Source organism: Ambystoma mexicanum, chromosome 10 (assembly GCF_040938575.1).
Source record: "Ambystoma mexicanum isolate Mex_15411 chromosome 10, UKY_AmexF1_1, whole genome shotgun sequence".
In the NCBI taxonomy this organism is placed as follows: domain Eukaryota; kingdom Metazoa; phylum Chordata; class Amphibia; order Caudata; family Ambystomatidae; genus Ambystoma; species Ambystoma mexicanum.
In genome coordinates, this window is record NC_090932.1 from 311,895,058 (window position 1) to 311,916,161 (window position 21,104).

At 46.4% G+C, this 21,104-nt stretch overlaps 1 protein-coding gene across 2 annotated transcripts in view; it reads right to left on the reverse strand.

The window, feature by feature from the left end:
• The window catches only part of LOC138491399 (autophagy-related protein 16-like), a 159,680-nt gene that overhangs the window by 71,433 nt on the left and 67,143 nt on the right, over positions 1-21,104 (reverse strand). The window contains exons 3-4 of one of the 2 annotated variants that reach the window (XM_069617905.1): positions 8,207-8,315; positions 7,683-7,756 (exon numbers count right to left, since the gene is read on the reverse strand). The exons of the other annotated variant lie outside the window; for it this stretch is intronic. Of the exons in view, the coding sequence (XP_069474006.1) occupies positions 7,683-7,756; positions 8,207-8,315 (183 nt within the window). The remainder of the gene's footprint in view (positions 1-7,682; positions 7,757-8,206; positions 8,316-21,104) is intronic. 2 annotated transcript variants of the gene reach the window in all.

Genomic DNA, 21,104 nt, shown 5'->3' on the forward strand with positions numbered 1-21,104 from the left:
CTTTCTGAGGCTTGTGGAATCTGCTTAGATCACATGCTGTGCACAGATTAGCGAGCAGTGTTAGAAGAAGGAGGTGGGATGTGAGAAGGGTCATGAGCAAATAAATGTCTTAGAACCACTTGTCCCACTTGAGTATCTGTCTTGGAATGGGTGTCAATGCAGTAGTGCTGAGTAAAAGTGTGAATAGAGCTCCAGGTAGCTGCTTTGCAAATGGTGTCAAGGGGTACATTTGCAATGAAAGCCAGAGTGACCCCAATGCCTCTTGTAGAGTGGGCTCTTGGCGTGAAAGGCAGAGTTCTTTCAGAAAGGGAGTAACACAGCTGTATACAGTTTATAATCCACTTAGAGATGGCACCTTTAGAGATGCAATCTCCCTCTTTGCCTGTAGCTACGGAGACAAACAGTTGGTCTGTTTTACTTAGCGGTCTGGTTTTGTTTACATAGTATAGGACCGCCCTACGCACATCTAGGGTGTGTAGTTTCACCTCAGCCGAGCTGTGTGGGTCTTGGAAGAAAGCCGGAAGCTCGATGGACTGGTTCACATGGAATTTAGAAATAAACTTAGGTGAGAACCTAGGGTGTGTTCGTAAAACCAGTTTATCTTTATGGACAGTAAAGAAAGGATCCTGCACTGACAGAGCCTACATTTCACTGATCCTTCTTATAGACGTAATGGCTACCAAGAAGGCAGTCTTAAATGTCAGGTGTTTGAGACTGCTTTTATGCATGGGCTCGAAGGGAGGGCCCATGAGTTTAGCAAGCACCACATTAAGGTCCCATCCTGGTGGTGGGTTAGAAATTGGTGGGTGAAGTCTCTTTACTCTTTCCATGAAGGCTTTAACCACTGGTACTTTCCACCACGATACCTTGTTATGCGAGGTGGTGTATGCCAGCTGCCAGGTGTACCTTTAGTGAATTAAATACCAACCCTGCGTCCAGCAGGTGGGGCATGTAGGTGACTAGAGTGGAAGGAGTGCAATCAACTGGGTTGATTTGCTTATTCTGGCACCAGATAACAAATCTTTTCCATTTGTCAAAGTAGCAATACCTTGTGTTTCGCTTCCTAGATTCTTTTAGGATGTCCATACATCTCTGAGGTAAATTGAGATGTCCAAACTCTATGACCTCAGGAGCCATGCTGCCAGGTTCATTGAGTTGGGTTGAGGATGCACTGTCTGACCTTGGTGCTGGGACAGTAGGTTGCATCACCACGGGAGTTTGATGGGTTCGCACAGCGCTAGTCTGTGTAAGTGTGGGAACCACGGTTGCCTCGCCCAGATGGGAGCAACTAGGACAAGCGTCATCGATTCCCTGTGCATCTTGTTGACCAACTTCCTGATGAAAGGGGTTGGTGGAAAAGCGTACGCAAACATCCCTGACCAGTTCATCCACAGGGCGTTCCCCTGGGAGTGTGGTTGGGGGAACCTGGATGCGAATCCTGGGCACTGTCTGTTTTCGCTTGTGGCAAATAGGTCTATAGTTGGGAAACCCCACTGAGAGAAGAGATCTTCTACGATTTCTCTGCGTAGACACCATTCGTGTTCTTCCGGGGGGATCTCTGCTTAAAGCTTCCGCCAGAGAATTGAGCTCCCCTGGAACATGTTGAGATGACAGGTAGATGTTCCGTCTGAGTGCCCATATCCACATTTTCTGGGCAAGCTTGGACAGATTTGGCGAACGAGTTCCTCCCTGTTTGTTTAGGTAAAACATAGCTGTTGTGCTGTCTGTCAGGATCTGCACTGACAGGTTCAACAGGTAGGGCTCGAACGCTTGAAGCGCTCTGAATACTGCCAGAAGCTCTAGCAGATTGATATGATTCTTGGCCACTGAGTGAGACCAGAGACCCTGACCTGTGTGGTGGAGATGGTGTGCGCCCCACCCTGACAGGGATGCGTCTGTTGTGACTACAGCCTTTATCTCGGGATCGTAAAAGGGTTTCCCCTTTGACAAGTTTTCTTTTGTCCACCAGTGAAGACTTTGTACAAGTGTTGGCGAAACGACCACTAGATCGTCCCACTGACCACTTGCCTGAGACCACTGTTTCGCCAACCATTCTTGCATGGGACGCATGCGCAGATGCGCGTGGGGGACCAGGTAAATACAGGACGCCATCATGCCCAGCAAACGCATCGCTTTGCACACCGTTATCTGGCGACCGGCCTGATATAGCGGAATTTGCAGCATTAGATTCCGAATTCTTTCCTCTGATGGAAAGGCCAACCCTTCTTGTGTGTTTAGGACAGCTCCTAGGAACTGTTTGGAGGTGCTTGGCACCAGACTCGACTTTTTCTCGTTTATGGAGAAACCCAATTGGAAGAGGGGGTCGATAGTTCTTTGAATATTTGATCTGCAAATTACTGGGGTCTCCCCCGTGATGAGCCAGTCGTCCAGGTAAGGGTACATTGGGATTGCCTCCCTGCGTAGGTGTGCCGCCGCCACCGCCAGTACCTTGGTGAATACCCTTGGAGCCGAGGCTATACCGAAGGGCAGTACCTTGAACTGGTAGTGCTGACTGTCCACCTTGAAGCGCAAGAATCTTCTGTGCGCTGGGAACATGGAAATATCAAAATAGGCATCTTTCATGTCCAATGTTGTCATGTAATCCCCCTTTTTTAGGAGGGGGATTACCTCTTGGAGAGTAGTCATGTGAAACTTTTGGGGCTTAACATACTGGCCGTAAGTTCAATACTGGGCGCATTGTCAAATCTTTTTTTGGCACAAGGAAGTAAGTTGAATAAATACCATTGTTTACCTGGTGTCCCGGGACGAGTTCTATCGCGTCCTTTGCTAGAAGATTGGCGATCTCTTCGAGGAGGATCTTCTGGTGGTCTAATCAATGTACTTTTTGACATGGAGGGTGGTTTCGGGGACGCTCTAACAGTTCTATGCAGTATCCTGCGGACACTGTGGACAGCTCCCATTTGTCTGATGTGATCCCTTCCCAAGCTTGGGTGAAGTTGGAAATGCGTCCCCCTACTGGGGATGCGTCAGAAGGGACACTGAACGGAACGTCACTGTTTTGCGGGAGGCATGCCGCCGCCTCTATTGGGGCTGCCTCTACCCTTACCACGTCCCCTCTTGTTACCCCTGCCATAACCTTGGGTAGACTGCTGGTTGTTGTTATTCCATGGTGCACCCTGCCCCTGGGAATAGTTGGAGCCTCTTTGTGAGTTTTGGCCGCGTGGGCGATGAAAATTGCCATTCCCTCTTTGATTAGGGTGTTTGTTGGTTAACTGGCCCAGGTATTTGAGAGTCTCATACTCATCTTTCGCATTTTTTAAGGCGTCCTCTACCGCCTTACCAAACAGTAGATCGGGCTCCACTGGTTTGTCTATTAAGGATGCTTGTGTTTCGGGTTTAAACCCAGATTGTCTTAACCAAGCATGTCTTTTAATAACAGTGCTCTCTGCTATCAGTCTGCCGGCGTTATCCGCGGCATCAAAGGTTGCCTTAAGGATGCAACCGGACACGGCTCTTCCCAACCTGTGCCAACTGGCTTTTTAAAGGTTCTGGGGCGGAGTCAATGAGCGCCGCAACTTCTTCCCACTGATGGCAGTTGTAACTCGCCAGCAGGGTGGTGGAGTTGGCAATCCTTGCCTGGTAGGCGGAAGTGGAGGCTACCTTCCTTCCGAACCCATAGATCTTCTTGCTCTCCTTGTCGGGGGGAGCTTAAGACGATGATAAGGGTGTTCCCGCTCTCTTTTGGGTATTAGTCACTACCAGGGAGTCCGGCTTCAGTTGCCCCCTTATGTATAGTGGGTCTGATTGGGCTGCTCTGAACAGTTTTTCAATCCTGGGGTTTACTGCCCTGGTGAGGTTGGGATTGAGAAGGGAAGGGTCTATTCTCCTTTGTATTGACTTGAGAATAGGGATGGCCTGGGCAACAGGTCTCCCACTAGTTCCTCGGCAAAGTCCCTCTCCTCCTGTGCTCCCTGCATTTATCTATGCGGAATTGGTCAGCCGCTGTAGATAAAACCTAATTTAAGAGAGGTTGGTTGTCAACAGGAGAGTCGGTAACCGGAGGTTCTTTGTCTACTGGGGAGTCTACTCTGTAGACTTCTGGGTCATCTTCCTCCTCCTCTTGGCTCTCGTCATCCCCATAGTAATCCATTCCAGTTTGGACGTCCAACGTGGCCAATTTTTGATCCTCGTTAAATGATGGATCCTCATCATATTGAGAGTATGGCTGAACGTGGAAAAGGTCAGAAGACCTACTTTGCGTTGGTGCCTCAACTCGAGGTTTTTTACCAGGGGTATGCAGGTCCTTAGACCCTGAGGGAGTAGCCCAGTCAGGAGTATAGGCGAGGAAGTGCTGTGGATTTTTGTCATAGAAGTCTGCTAGGGATGACATTCTAGACATAACTGTCTATATCTTCACTTGACCATTCTTTAGAGCTGGGGATTACCCTTTCCTGAGAGTGTTTCCCTGCTATATCCTGAATGGACCCCTATGGCCTTGTGTAGGGGTCTTGGATAGTTTTACAGAAGACTGTGACTTGTCCTTATGTGTCTGTGGTCCAGATGAAGGCTGGGAATACTTTTTCTGCTGTTTCCCCCCCTCCCCGCGAGTGGAAGAGTGCTTCCCCAGTGTTTTCACCTTTTCTGAGCTCTTAGACATCTGGCGTCGAGATTCGGATGTAGTGTCCCTTTCCTTAGGGAGTGGAGGTCGGGACATGGGAACAGCCGTCACGCGGTCTGCTGACGCCGACTCCTGGAGTGCGGCCTGAGGATGGTGGTCGTCTTCGTCTCCCGACGATCGAACCTCTGTTACTTTCATGAGCGAGGTACCCTTGGCAACAGTGGATGGTTGCATGGTGTCATGCGGCGATCTTGATCGAGAACGCCCAGAGGACACCGATTCAGTGGACCATTCTCTGTGTGCCTCTCTCCGAGAACTCGATGCGCGCGTCGAGTCTCTGTTGGACTTCGAGTGCATAGTGGAAGTGCTGTGGGTAGCGCTCGTGTCGCCGGGGGTGTTCCCCATAGCTGCCCTGCCGGAAAACCTTCCGAGGTCGGGGACTTGCGCTTGTCTGTCTTGACGCCACGTTGTCCTCGCCATCCAATAGGACGGCGTCGCTGCCATCACTGAAGGCGCCCTCCGCTTCCATGGCCTCTCGTTGCCTTGCATGATGGGCCCAACGTTTGATCGAACGGTCCTTTAGAGTCTTCGGTTTAAACCGACTACACGCTCTGCAGTTCGCCTCGGGGTGGTCCGTCGGCAAGCAGAGGTTACAGGTGGCGTGTCTGTCAACCCAAGGGTACTTGCGGTTGCACTTGGGGCAAAATTGGAAAGGGGTATCCTCCATACGCATCCTGTGGCAGCGGGCTAGTGTGTGTAGGAATATATAAGAAAGAGTGTTGAGTATGTACCATCCCCCACTCTCCCTACTTGCAGGGGCCGAGACCAGAGGCCTTCCAAGGCCCGGGCCGAGGCCAAAGGCCTTCCTAGGCCCAAAGTCTGTCGTGCAGCTCTTGACGGTTGTTTTCTTCTCTGGGCCGGCGTCGAGTGTCCAACTTCGGTGACTCGACGTTGGGATGAAGAAAATGGGAAAATATTATGATATTTTGCAAAATTATGGCTAAGGCCAGGGAACTCCGCGGGATGCTTCCGACCAGTATGGCGGAAAAAAACAATCTGAGGGTCCTAGACGCGTGAGGGATCATGGGAACAGTGGACGTCACACTAGGGATAGTATTACTGGCACGCCCTGTGTCGACGCCCATTTTCAAGTTTCGAAAAACAAACTGTAATACTCTGCAGCTTCCGCTAGATGTCGGCCTATGCACAGCATGTGATCTAAGCAGGTTCCACAAGCCTCAGAAATATATATATATGAAAACTGGCATCCAGGTAAGTGAGTCCTAAATGTGAAGTGAGTTTTCATAGGTACAATAGTGGGAAATACAACATTCATAAATTCAACCCATACCTGTACATATACACGATTCACATTAATTCTGCGCATGAATCTTATATAAATCTTAAAACACTAATATCTCGAAATTGGTCCGCTCAATTTCCCCAAAACATTTTAGTGCACTAATGCATGATAATATCCACGTACAGTCCAAAATTCTTGTAAAACCAAGCACCCCATTTCTAGATATTTGTGCTGAAAAAATATGCGTTTTCCCTATGTCAGGATACATAATACCTTCCATCCTTACCCAAATGGCATCTGGATAGGCCATAGCATGGAAACGACATTCTCTCAGCCCTAGATGACTTTCAAACAGCTGTCAAATCAAGTAGAATCACAGGTCTAGTTATGCCCGACCCATCCGTGGCATTGGATACCGTCTGTAGAGCGGTACAACGTCCTTTCATCGTGGGACATTTTTTTTTAGCAGGGTTTTTACCACAAATTTTATAGCGAAAATACCCATCTCATTTTTTGGGGGGGTTAGAAAATTATATATATGAAATGTGGGTGTTTGGGAATAGATAAAAAATGTAAGGGAAATGGGGTTATGGGGGCAACCCCCCCAAAAAAATAATAAGAAAAAGAATTGATGAGTTTTTTCGTAAAAAAAGAAAAATTGCGGTAAAACCCCCCGCAAAAAAACATGGAACCCTGTAGAGCATGACATTCTCCAAGACCGTACCCATGGCGTTGAAGGAACTTCGCACTGCTGGGTTGCATCTTTCCTCTCAGGGCAATCTCAGAGTCAATCTTATCATTTGCAGGGTTTCTCAAGGTTCAAAATTGAGTTTCGATGAGCAGGAGCTAAAACCAGCTCCTGGGTGTTGGGCATTACCCTTTAGGTAGTAGCAACCGCAGGGCAACCAGTATCTACCAGAGATGACCCTGTAACTTTATGCCCATTTTGTATGAACCATTGTGTTTAAATGTATAGTAGATGTGTTCTAATTCTTCTTTCTTAACATTCGCAAATACTCAAAGTTAATGTCACATTTACATGTTTGTTAAGTCACCAATTAGCCCTAGGAGCCAAATGTAGCTCCTGGTAGCTGTTGGTTTCAAGCTAACCAGGCTCTACTAAGCTAGAAGCAGTAGCTAAATAGCTCCCAGCTCCCTTCAATTCCGAACCCTGTTTCCCACAGGTTATGCCTTTCTCCTATGCTTTTTAACCCCCATGTTCAATCGCTTGCCGTTCCCATTGCCTATGTTTGGTTTAACTTTTTACACATATGCCTGTGGCACCCAGCTCCTCATCTGAACGAGTTTCACTGCCACTTAATTTCACAATTCAATTTTGACCACATTTCTTGCTTACACATGATCATTTCCGACGGCCCCAGGAACCTTTGATGCTCCCAATGTCGCCTCTCCCCCTGCATGGGCACCTGCCCAACACTGTTCTTGACGGTCAAGAAACTCGGTTTCACACAAAGTTATTCCCTATCCTTCACCCTCCTCCTTGCCCCAAGCTTCCTCCTACTGTTATTAGTTGTGCCACGCAACCAGGCGGTCCCCTACCTGACTCTACCCAGATTGTTGCCTCATCTGAGTTTATGCAATCTCATTTGGATTATTCTAATTTTCTCTACATCGGTTGTCCTTCCACCAGTCTTCTACGTCTTCATGTGCACTTTATTTCTTTATAAATCGAAATAAATGGACAAAAGAAATAAGGCCTGCTCAGCTCTCTGGCTGAGACAAGACTCTAAGACTCATGCCCCACTTACCTCCATTGACTGATATGGTTGTGACACTCACCGTGTACGATGTTCCTGGATCTCCATGTCCTTTAACTGGAGGGTTTTGTTGAGTTCAAGGACAGTATGTGTAAGCTGTAGAGAAGAGGAGGCATGTTAGTGCATAGCTGTCTATTATCTGACAGTGCTCTATCAAGCAAAAGGATGAGACTGTCACTTTACAATACCATTGTCCCCCATCAACAAGTAAGAGTCTGCTGCAATTCCCCACAAAGAATACAGAGCAATGCCCACCCATGCAATGCTGCAAATGACCTGATTAAGTGATCTCGCCAAACAGACCCCATCAGTGTCTTGAAACGCTACGTAGTCTGCTCAAATTACTCATCAATCTGATACTGTATTAAAAAGTCTGTGGTGTGTTCAGCTGTGGGTGGGTGTGTGTCTTTATATATGTGGTAAACTCACGTTTAGAGCAATCTGTTGCATATGCAGTCCCTTCCATATTTACTCTCAAATACCACTGTTTTTGCTTGTGCTCTCACCAGTCTCATGGAAATGCAAAATGGTGTGTGCATAACCTACCTCTGCCCTGGCCTTGTGCAGCTCTGCCAGCTCCAGCTGGTGCTGTATACGCACCTCTGCTGCCTTCAGGCATACAGACTCGCGAGGAGAAGGGTGTGCTGGGGATCCACTGTAAGAGAACAAAATACCAGTTTTGAAACTGAGGTGTGGGGAGGAGCAACAGAATGTATGGCCAGGGCTGAGTGAGACTTGCTTAGTTATAAGAGCCAAATACCAGCAATTTTGGCTAAAGACTCCTACCTGTAGCCATGCACCCCCACAACATAGAACCCCTAACTAGTGTCCTGCCATTCAACACCACAACACAAAACCCTTACCTGGTGGCCCAAATTTGGTAGATACAGCACAGCAAATACAACGATATGTCCATGATCACATGTATCAGCTGAAGACAGGATTTGAGACCAGTCTGCACTTTAGACACTAGGCCACATACCATCTAAGCTCTAGTTGCTACAAATGTCTGTTAATGTTTGACGCAAATGATCTAACTTATCACACCATGTGGGTGGAGGGGAAGCTAGTGGGTAGTCTCTGTGATCTCCACTGCTGTGGAGTAGAGTGGGCAGCCCTTGTACAAGAAGGTGTGGATTGCCTTTCTAAGCATAGAATTAAAAACGCTCCAGTTGATCTGCTTCACAGAGCTACAGGCTTTTTATTTTAATACACAGTCAGTGTTTGGGCCCCCCCCCTTCATAGACTGTGTATTGGCAGAGCCTTTGAAAATGGCTCAAGGAGCTGTGAAATGGATTCCTTTCAGGGCTCGCAAAATCTACTAGCCCACTAGCATTGGCGAGTAGCTTTTATGAAGGGCAAGCACCATTTGCAGGATACTCGACCTTGCTGGTGAGTATGGGGATGTTAGAAACTTATTTAGCATTTACTGAAAACACCCTTTGGTCGCAGAAACTGGCAAATACAAGTGTCACTGTGCAAGCTTGGCAGCATTGCACCAAATATGAAGTGTGCTTATGGCGACATATAACATTTTACAAAAAGCACTGGTAAATACCATCAGCCTGCAATGAGGCAGGAAGGCACCCATACTGCCGAGCTTATCTTTACATCCCAGCCTCTCTGAGACCGCAGGCTGACGAATCTCTGCAAGATAATGGCCCGATCGACATCAGAGGGCCTTGGATCATTACCATGGAGACAATGTCGCACGAAGCCCCATTGGTTGGGGGCACCCTCTTGTAGGCCAAAGAGAAGCCAGCAGACGAGGAAGCCGGCCCCCAACTCCAAGGCCCACATCAAAGGCCCCTGCCTGAGCCTGTAGGAGCATGAAGGAGCTCCTGCTCTTCCATGGACTTTCCCCCAAAACGTTTCAAGGTACTTCGTTCACTACATTGTCTGCTGCTGCCCTTCTCTCCACGTGGTTTCTCTGCAACTCTTGATCCAGCATCACCAGCACTATCGGCATTCACGCTCTGTAAGTCGAATCCCACACTGCTCGCCTATCTCCTGCTCCAAACATTATGAGACTAATCCTCATGACCAGCCCTTCTCACTCCTATGTTTCTCTATGCCTTGTGTAAAATCGAATTTAGGCATTCCTTTACCTGTACAGCCATCTTCATTTCTTACCCTTTAAGTGCTTTGAGCATAACGCTTCTCACTCATTCTGCTGGTTTTGGACTTTTCAAATCAAGTGGTGCTGTATTTGACGAGTGCCTGCTTCCCACCTGCCATTGACTATGCCTCCCACCCAACCGGCCTCCCCTCTAATCTTCCGGACTGCAACTTGTACACCTGATGTAGCCATGAGGTATGGCTCCACCAGACTACATACCTACCTGATTTAACTGCTGCTCTTATGCATACCTGATGTAGCCCCGGCCATGAGGTGTGGCTGTGTCTGTCTGTGTATGCAATACTACTTGCATGTGGTTTGCTATTATGAGCTCTTGCTTTATGAAGAATGACTTGCACTTACTGTAACTAGCTTCCTGATGCCTGAGGGTTTGGTGGGCTGCTATAAAATGGTAAAATATATATATCTCTTGAGGCGAGTGCATTTCTCTTAGGTCGAGTATGTATACTAAGGAACGTGCCATGCAGGTCTAGTAGGATTTTTAAGTTGAATAGTCTATGCACACGGGCGACTCCCGCTGCCATTTTTCAAAGTAGGGTTGATGCCATGGAACATACAGCATTAATGACGGAATAGCTTACTGGTAATCTTCGTTAGTCCAGGCCCTTCTCTTCCTCATTACCATACTTGACTGTGAGGCACCAACCTCCATGACGGGAACCCTTTAACTCTTATTTTAACTCTGCTCCTCCTTTATGGGAGCACATGCCCCCCTTAGTCCCACAAAGCAATAGCTATGTCACAAAGCATGTTATGGGCCCATGTATTCCCCATGGGGTGGGGCAATGGGTAGTTTGGTACTGTGACGAGTAGGAATAGGAACATTGAAGATTACTGTTAAGTAAGCCCCACATTACCTCTACATGCCTCGTCCTCATCTTAGTACTTACATGTGAGGAATACCAAAACCTAGAGATGGATGGGTGAAATACTGACTTAGATAACTATGCTGTGAGCACACCTAACCACCATGTTTATTCAGCGTGCACTTTCATTTTAATGTACCACTTCTGGCACTCAGCACCTGTGAGGTGGTAGGAGTAAGAGACTGACACAAAGGTGGCATGTTGATTATCAAAGACATTCTCAAAATAAAAGTGGGGAGGTTGGGGCAATCCCAACTTTCCCCACTTCCAAGAGGGGTTTCCCGGCCTCAACAAAACAAACTAATGAAACTGCCTGTGTCAGAATGTCCAAAATTAAAATTCACCGTCCTGTGTCCAAATCCTGACATATCCCTCACAGCTAAACTTAGAGGTAAAAAGGGAAAATGTCTCTTGATGCAGACCTGCAGCCTGACCTTGTAGACCAAACACAAAAGTTCCAAAAAGGTGTAGAAAGTAAATACAAGTTTTACTGGGCTCAGTGTGTTGACTTCTTTTCCCCTCAGAGTCTTTCCAAGGTTATTCATGTTTGTTTCTGTATTTTCAATAGACAATACGAGTCTGTGTGATTTATTTGACAGGCCTATCTCCCAGGCCTAATGACAAAGGGGAGTGGGGGTAGCTAGAATACTACTTTCTCAAGCTCTCAACGGTCCCGCTCCTCTGTGAGCAGACCCTGTTCCCAGATTTTATGTTGAGGAAGAGACGTCCGATTCTTTTTTGTGGACTGGGTTAGTGTTCTTCGAATCTGTCTGAGCAGGTCAGGTACCCAGATATCAGGATGTGGAAAAATGGCCTGGCTTCCCCCTGCAAGTTTTAGCTCTGGCCTTTAATCCCAATGTTTCAGGTCCCAAACTCTGGCCTTGATACTCCTCTTCGGCTTGCTCTTCTGCCAAGTAGAGCACTCACGGGTTTCTTTCAACGTTCTCTCTCTGAGGTTTCATGTTTACCCACAGCCTTGGTTTACTCTCCTGCCAAGGCATCTGTGTGGCACTCGCATAGACAAATGTCGTATTACTCTTTGATAGCACTTGTCGAACGCTTCTCCAATAAGGGTTCCAGACCCCTTCTCTGGGGCTGTTCACAATGTCTATTATCCAATCTCTCTGTTCCACAGCATACACAGCCCACAGTTAAAGGATAGTTCCGGGACTTTTTTTTTTTATTGTCCCTACGGTTCGGCCATGTGTTTTTAAGCATAAATCGGTAGATCGTAGAAAACTTTCCTATGGACCTTACCCGTCTTTTCGTCCATTAACGCACTCGAAATCAGCCGCCATTTTGTGATAATCCTATCATTTCCCCCCTTCGACCTGGCTCACCTGCGTTTGCGGCACTAAATCATATCCCCCGCCCCTGAAACAGACTTTATCAAAACATTCATATTCCCCGCCTCTATCCGTGACGTGACTGTGCTGCGTAGGCAAACACGCCCAGGCGTCTTCTACGCGACTCCACACAGAACCCGGAAACCAACACAGATCAGCTCACAACACAGCGCGCCACAATTCGGAATATGAAACTGTACTTTTAAATCAAACCGCAAGAATGTAAATTTGGTAAAGTACATTTATTTGACATCAAATGTTTAGAGAATATTCAGCGATTTGCATTTTTCTTTGCTCTCGATCCAAAATAGTTCGTCTTGAGGCAAGCGATGTTCGTGTGCAGTACACAGGGTGTTGGTTTACGATAAAATAAGCTCTTCGGTCGCACTGATAATCGCATGGCTGTTCCAACAACGAGGCACTAGGCCACCACAACGGTATGTATGTTGCATCTAGCCATTAGTACCGCGTAAGGGCATACTTGTACTTGGCGATCGTCCCATAAAATGGTCATGGTGGTAACGTTGTTCACGCGGAGAAGCAACTGGCGGTTGTAAAAGCCATCCGCCGGTGTCTGGTACTCGTGACACATACAACAATGAAGGATGTACCTGTTTTAAAAACATAAAAAATGAAATTAGTCTCACCGTCAGATCTTTATTAAAATTATTCATTTTATATATTAGGTCGGGAAATTATTTCATAGCTAGGACAGTGCAACTGGGTATTATACGTCATTTCCAGTAACCCACCCCCTCTCCTCCGCCTTTTTCAGAGCCGCCTGAGCGCCAGTGGACCACTTCGTCACTGATATGATATAATATGGCATTTGCAACGCGCCTATACGCAAGTGTTTCAAGGCGTGGCGAGGCAGGGAGGGGGGGGGAACAAGGAGAAGACAGACAACGATCCTACTAGGCCAGGTGTCATTCAGATCGCGCAAGTGCAGGGGTAGGGGGAAGGTAAAAGTGCAAGGGGAAGGGGAGGGGGGAAGTGGAGTACAAGGTAAGTAGCATAAAATAATAAATACATAGGGCCAGCTGGTGGCGAGTGCAAGGTAAGTGCAGAACAAGTGCTGGGAAGGGGGGGCTGTAGGATACTGAGACAGTCCCCCAGTGCAGGGGTTGACAGGGAGGCAGTGCAGGTGGAGATTGGATGGGCCCAGGACCGAGGTCACAGACAGTGGACCAGTTGTAGCAGGGGAGAGGGAGAGAGAAAGCAGAAGCAAAGAGGAAGGTTTTGAGGTGCTTCCGTAAAAGGAGATGGTTCTCCTCAAGATAGTGTGCGGTACAAAACAATATGCCACATAGAACGAACAAGTACAACTTAACCCGTCTTTAAAGCTACTGTATAGTAATTAAATTGCGGTATAAACTCATCTAAAGAGTTACTTACATTATATTTGCATTTTCCATTGTGTCTGTGCGTAGGGCAGCCCCGAAATACCACTCCTTCTATGCCGACGTTATTTCTTCTAATGAACGAACATTAAATGGCTTTCGTTTCTGAAATTATATTCATTATCGTTTACGTTATTGCACCACACCCCCAAAAAGAAGTCTTTCGGGATGGTCCCGGCCTGTCAAGGTCAAATAACAATAGAACCTTATACTGAGTCGTGGGCCATTCCGGCACCCGAGCAAAAAATCAAAGCAGCTGACCTTCACTTTGAACGAGCACACATTCCTAGTTAGCTACATTCAGTGTAAGGCCATCTCACAGGACTTGAAATTTACACTCCATCTTTGCATTTTGTCTGCGTGCATTTGCAGCCCCAGAGAACCATAAATACGGAGACATTCTATATTTTTTGAAAAATGATTTATATTACTGTTTGGTTTAATTTAATGCGCAAATGAACAAGGTTGGATAGACACATTGCATGTACACTGAGCAATCACTTTTATTTACACAATACATAGCTACACATATTCAATGTGCCTGCGACATGAGGAGACTCCAGAGCAAAGTCACAGGTGACACCCGGGTGGTTCGCACAACTGCACGGTGAAGGGAGGGGCAACGGTGGAGAGACACATTGCATGTACACTGAGCAATCACTTTTATTTACACATTACATAGATACACATATTCAATGGGCCTGCAACATGAGGAGACTCGAGAGAACAGAATCAAATTACAATCATTTAAACCGTGATGTGTATTTCTCAATGAGCTCTGCTTTAGGTGGACATGGAACAGAGGCAATGTTGGGTGGCAATGCAGTTGTCCCCTGCACAGGTTCGTTCACAACTCCATGTATGTGCCTATCTAGGACATCAACAATAAGTCTCTCAATAAACTCATATTGCATATCCTCAAACACTGGTTTGATCACCCATTGTTTACTTCTTTTAGTGAAGGCCTTATTGTAGCGAAGTGTCCCTAAAGTTCCGGTCGTCCTACTTTGTTGACGGCCAACATTATGGTTATGTGCCAAGACCGCTAGAAGAGTCCGATTTATCATGCCCTCCATGCCAAAATGCAATCGTTTTGGCCTGTACTTTAGGCACATATTGTGGAACACCTCCAAATCTCCTGTGTGGCGGAATTCCGTGAGTCCCCTCAAATCTCTTGTTATAGTTTTATCAAATACAATCTTTTCAATGGCTTTGTGAGTGGGTGATGAAGGAATCAACCACTTCTTCTTCCGTGCCTCCTCTGTGGACAAATGGCCATGTTCACAATTGTGGAAATGTTGGTTTGTGGTCCAGCGGTGAACGTTGCTACAGTGTAGCATTACTGACCGCCATTTTTCCAGTAGAATTTCCAACGACCCTCCACATGTTTTTGAGCTCCACCAAAGATGGTTGCTGATTGACTTGGACCACTGTGAAATACCTTGCATATCTTTTTTTTTACCTGCAGCCGACATTTTTTTATTGATTGTTTTTGCAAGATGCCATACGTCAAATTGGTGATTTATATTTTTGTACTCTTCTCTCATTGTCTTGGCAATTGAAACGTGTCTGTCCGTGGCTATCAGGTCGATCACCATTCCCCGCGATTGTAGTTCTTGCAATGATGCTACAAAGCCAACTTTCTCCATGGCCACTGAGGATGTACTTTGTGACACCTGCACGACCACCGAACTCACAATTTTCTTACTTTCCATGTCCTGAAAGTGGTAGGTGCAGTACTTGGCTGAAAATCCTGGGCTGTCGCACTGTCCATCACCGGCTAGCCTGCACCGTTTGCCCGCGAATGTACTATCAATAGACATTTTTTCCGTTCTCCAAGCTTCGCTAATGGCTGGAAATAGATAATCGATTTGGAATTTGTAGAACTGAGTTTTCGCAATGAAATGGATTCCCACAAACTGAAAGAAAGACTCTAACTTTTTAAAACTTGAACCACTAAAAAGTGCGGCCGCTGCACAAATTAGATTGCCTGCTGGCAGTTGCCCCAGCATGGGTTGTGCAGACCATGAGAAAGGATGATATTTTGTACAGGTGGCATGTATTTTAAGGTTAGTGCCTCGAATTGCACGAGTCACATTAATCAATGGCTCCCCACATACTTCCCCACCAACCGAATGCCCACATTTCATCCTAATAATAATATCAATCAAACAACTATCGAATACAATGAATTTGGCCTCTTTCCTTATACGGTCACTCTGCATCCTAGCTGGTTCGGCCTGTAACGTTGAGGACATGTCACTCACATGAAAGGTAGAATCTCTGATATCGTCTTCCGCTATGTTCAGTGATATTGATGGTGTTTCATTGTCGTCCACTTCATTCTCTTCCATTACAACATCTGTTCCTTCTCCGGCGATGGGTGAATAAAACAATTTCTTCAACTTTCTCGCGGTCTTAGTTTTTGCGGGTGTGGATTCTGTGAATTGATCTCCGACTGCATCCGAACTACCAGGAGGACATTCACTATCAATGGCTGGTGGTGGTATAGCTCCGTTGTCAATCACTTCATATTCTTCCCATTGGCACGATGCATCTCCAGTCTCAAGTCCCTGCCAAAAGGTTTGACAAGCAACATCTCTCGTTCACTTCACTGTCTGTGTAGATCTAGTTCGTACACCCACTCGCAACTAGAGGACAGATTGGAAAAGGGATGTTCAGTTTAAACACAACTTACAGTATTGAACTATTAACAGTGAAAAACAACATAATATAGTGACCAGGACACTAACCTTCATTTGCTTTCTTTTCTTTGAAACTTTCTTGCCTCGAACTTCAACATCAGGACGCTGTTGCTCCGACTCGTGTGTGCATGTCTCCACTTCCTCTTGCGCTGCAACGACTATATTTTCATGATAAGCACATCCATCACGCACTGACGCTCCATCAACTCCCTGAAACACAGAACTTTCATTAGTATGTATAATAATATTGAAAACACAAAATGTACTTGGGGACCAATACCCACGTACATCTCAATAGCAAAACACGAATGAACGCATTGTGTAGAACATTCAAACGACAATTATTCACGCATTTTTGATCTACTTAGATGGAACTGTCAAGAGCCATACCTCGGGCTCCGCATAGACTTCCATTGATGATATTATTGAAGATGACGCTTCAGCAACTCCCTGAAGCACAGTAATTGCATTAGTATGGTTTTCTATTTTGTTAAAAAGAACATAAACTTTGTGCAGGCGTCAACGGCTCATCTAAATAGACCTGCACAAATGATCAGTTGTCTAAAATAAGTAATGGATATCTAAACATGATTCGATTTGCTCGATCGTTGGAAGTGTCACCACCCAGAGATCTGCATCAACTACTAGGGGTGATGTTCTTGTAGAACATTGCGCCGACCCGTAACTGCATGCTCCCCCTTCTTCTTGGACTAATGCTCCATCGACTCCCTGAAACATAGGACTTTCATTAGTAATGAACACAATATTGAAAAAAGAAGACACATAGGAGGGCGACGACAGAAGGACATATCAATGGCTAAAAACGAAAGAAACATTGTGTGTAACAATCACGCTACAAGAATGCAAGATCTGATGATCTCCATTGATGGAACTGTCCGGAAACGTACCTCGAGCATCTGAGTGACATCAACGGTTGTCAATGCGTTGGACTCCTCAGCATCTCCCTGAAAGACAGTACTTGCATTATTTTGGATAACAATAATTATAACTGAAAACAAAGACTAGAGGACGAGTACTAGGGTGTACCATTAGGTAAAATAATTACACGATAAATTAAAACTATTGATTTACATGCCTAAAACAAGTCAGTGGCAGAATAGCTAAGTAAGATTACCCGATAGGCGCTTGAAGTGGCTGATGACTGCAATAACGACACGGATGGAGAATCTTCCGCCTTCATATTGAGTGGATACATAAATGGGGAAATTATTGTTAGCTAATGCTACACACTACCGCAAGGCCGAGAGCTAAATCCGTAAACTTGACTCACCAGTGGAGGGATGTGGACGAATAGAGTGGGAATAGCGGTTGAGAGCAATTTTCGCTTCGCTCGCGGTGTGTTCTTCTTTATTAGCAATGATGTGGAGTACATGTCTGAGCTAAAGTGCCTGCTGCAGGTGCGGTATCAATCACCCCTCTTGTCCGCAAAGACTTCTAGGAATCTACTTTCAAGCTCATACGGTGTATATCCGCAATATCGGACCCATTCTCTTACCTGATCTATTGTCTTAGGGAAAACATGCATTATAGTACCTTCAGATTTTTTATGGGTCTTCGAAGGGCAACCGCCAATGGAACAGGCAGGCATTGTGGAAAGTTCTGAAAAGTAAAGATCAACAATTCTCTATGAATACCAATGTGTTAAAAAATTAAATGACACATAAAAGGTTCAATGCAAGGTTCGTTTTGGTTCTTGGAACTATACACGTTATTCACATGCGGATAAGTATTTGAATAACTTTAAAAAAATAGAAAAATAATTTGACTAAACTCAGAACATGTGACTAGTTCCTTGCATGTACTGTCTTGAACGAAAAGAAAACATGGATGCAATTTGATGACTACTAGCAAATAGATATAAATTAAAAAATTGGACGCAAAATGATTATGGTACATGGCCTTACCTTGACGAACAAACAGTTATATGCAGGGATCAGAGTAGTTTCTTGTCGTAGAACAGGGAGCAGTTCACAGGTTGCAAACTGACGAGTTTGCTCGAAGTGGTCACGGAAGTTCACAGAGACGAAGAGCAGATAACCAGCACCTTCATGGGTTGACTAGCAAAGCGCAAAGAAGTTCTCATTAGAAATATGAAGTGGGTTATAAAGAATTCGAAACAGGGGTGTGTTTGTGAATGAATGACGTGAATATGTCGTGGCATTATGCGGTTTGCAGGGGGGCGTCCAGCGTGAGTGGGGATGCTTGGCAGGAGACACGGGGTCTGGAGGTAGACATGGGAACAACAACCCATGCTCTATAGACCACTTTGAAGTGTACATGGTCTTTGGCACCTCTTGGCCTTTATCGCTCCCTGACAGCTCCACTTGCCAGCGCAAGTACCCCGGTGCGAACTGCCTTTGATAGGGCGGGGGGTGGATTGGGGCGGTGGTCGTGCAGACAAGACACAGGAAGACTCGTGAATGGAGACACACTTATGTGGATTGCAGGGGGGCGTCCAGCGTGAGGGGGGATGCTTGGCAGGAGACACGGGGTCTGGAGGTAGACATGGGAACAACAACCCATGCTCTATAGACCAATTTGAAGTGTACATGGTCTTTGGCACCTCTTGGCCTTATCGCTCCCTGACAGCTCCACTTGCCAGCGCAAGTACCCCGGTGCGAACTGCCTTTGATAGGGCGGGGGGGTGGGTTGGGGCGGTGGTCGTGTAGACAAGACTCGTTTGCCGCAGGGCCTCGCCAAGGAGAGGCCATCTAACTGCATGTAAGAGGCAGGCTGCAGGATCTAGTACATGGAAGGCAGGGGGGTGAGTTTATAAATACCTCACCCTCCCAGGAGAATATATGGGTGCAGTTCACCCTGGAGACCCTGGATGCCTAGGCAGTTAGTCAGCAGTAGGCTGGCCTGTGGTGGCAAGGCGGCACGGTCCAGAGGGGGTCATCTCTGTACCCGGTGCCAAAAAGGATGATTTATTATGATCAACCATATTGATTATTTACCTATAACCATGTTTTGTATCAATAAAATCCAACGGCCTTTTATTGCCAACGCTTGAACAAAGTGGTGTGGTAAGTATTTTTGGGGGAGGAGGCAAGGCCGGGAGGCTTGATGCCAACCCGCAAAATAACATATGTATGTCTGTTGCATATGGGTTCAACGGTTATGCGGATTCAAGGTGGGCGGCCAGCGTGAGGGAGGATGCTGGCCGGAGACATGTGGTGTGACAAGACAAGGCACAGGAAGACTATTCAATGGAGACACACTAGATTCATTTAAAAAATCAAAACAACCATTGTTAAAATATATGTTGGGTTTTATTTTAGATCTTAATTTCAATTGAACATAAATAATAAACATTACACATTGTAAAGTTCCGGTTGCAGCACATCCAGGGAAAATCTGCGGTATTGTCCACTGTCGCTGGGGAAATGTTGTCTAATGGCAAGTACCGCACAGGCAGGTATTACTCTCCGAACGCGGTGTCTGAGCCTCCCGTGAAGCCACCAAGTGAAGCAACGATAGGCCACCAGCCTGTACAACCTGTGAAAAAGAAAGATGCAAACTGTATTAAAATGACAAAACTTTCTTATCAATGTCGATTCAGGTAAAAAATGTCATTCTGCTTTGAAAAAAATTCTATCTAGAAAATGCACAATATGGAACCAATTTACATGCGTTCGAATGATATGTAGATGTAATTTTATATGTGGGAGACGACCATGAAATAGTAGTGGCATCACTGACATCACAACCAGAGTATACTTACTCGTTACTCGGATTACGCGGACGAACAGTGCCGCGAAGTTCGTGCATAAGCACCATCATCATCCTCAACACGGTCCGTGAGAGGCAGGCTTCCCTGAACTCTGGCAGCTCGGTGATGCATTGCGGACTTGGCTCGCCTTCCGAAATGTAGGCCAAGCACCCGGAATTTTCACGGCAGCAGCAGTTCTCCTCCTCAGTTGGCATTAGCTCGCACCGATTGCACGTGCACCAGGTGGAGACGCCGTCCATGCGACATGGTCCAGGCTCTTCATCCATTGACTGGTCCTCCCAACTGCCGTCCGAATCCCCATCGTTTTCGCGTGCTTGCCTTTCCAGTAGTTCCTCCTCGGTATACTCGGGCTCGTACATATACGGCATTATTGTAGCCATTGTGTGGTAAAGAAAGTAAAATAATTTACAGAGATGGTACAGGTGTTCACAAGGCCTAGAAGCGGCGAAGGTAGCTGACCAGAGCACAGAAACGAGTCACAGAATACTCAAAGTAACACAGAGAGAGTAATGGAATCGAAAGTCTGCTGCTGTGTGTTGTGAAACGGTGTGTTTATACTTATTGAGGAAAGAGGCGTCCTGCCATTTCCATGGCGACACTTCATTAGCTGAGGCGCAGCGATTGTTGACACGAAACGTGCTTTGGCGTTGGGAAATGGGCGGTACGCGTCTGCTGATGTCAGGCTCAGGGGCGGGGGATTTGATTTAGTGCCGCAAACGCAGGTGAGCCAGGTCGATGGGGGGAAATGATAGGATTATCACAAAATGGCGGCTGATTTCGAGTGCGTTAATGGACGAAAAGTCGGGTAAGGTCCATAGGAAAGTTTTCTACGATCTACCGATTTATGCTTAAAAACACATGGCCGAACCGTAGGGACAATAAAAAAAAAGTCCCGGAACTATCCTTTAACTCTCCTGCCAAGGTCTGTGAACGTTGTGTATTTCCCCAAAGTTTGTGCCCCCCCTTACTGTTAGTTGGGGTATGCTATTCTGATGCAGGTCCCAGACCCCTTTCTCTAGGTTATTCCAACGTTCTCTTGCTTTTGCTTCACTTCTGCACACAGCCCTTGTTTACTCTTCTGCCAAGGCCTGTGTGCATCCCTTCTGTCTGCCAGTCGGGATATGTCCTGTTGATGTAGGTCCAGACCCCTTTCTCTTTGTCACCCTTTCTCGGTAAGTATTTCTCCTTTCCTTTGTTTCCTGTCCCACACGCTCTATTGGTCTCCCCCAACCG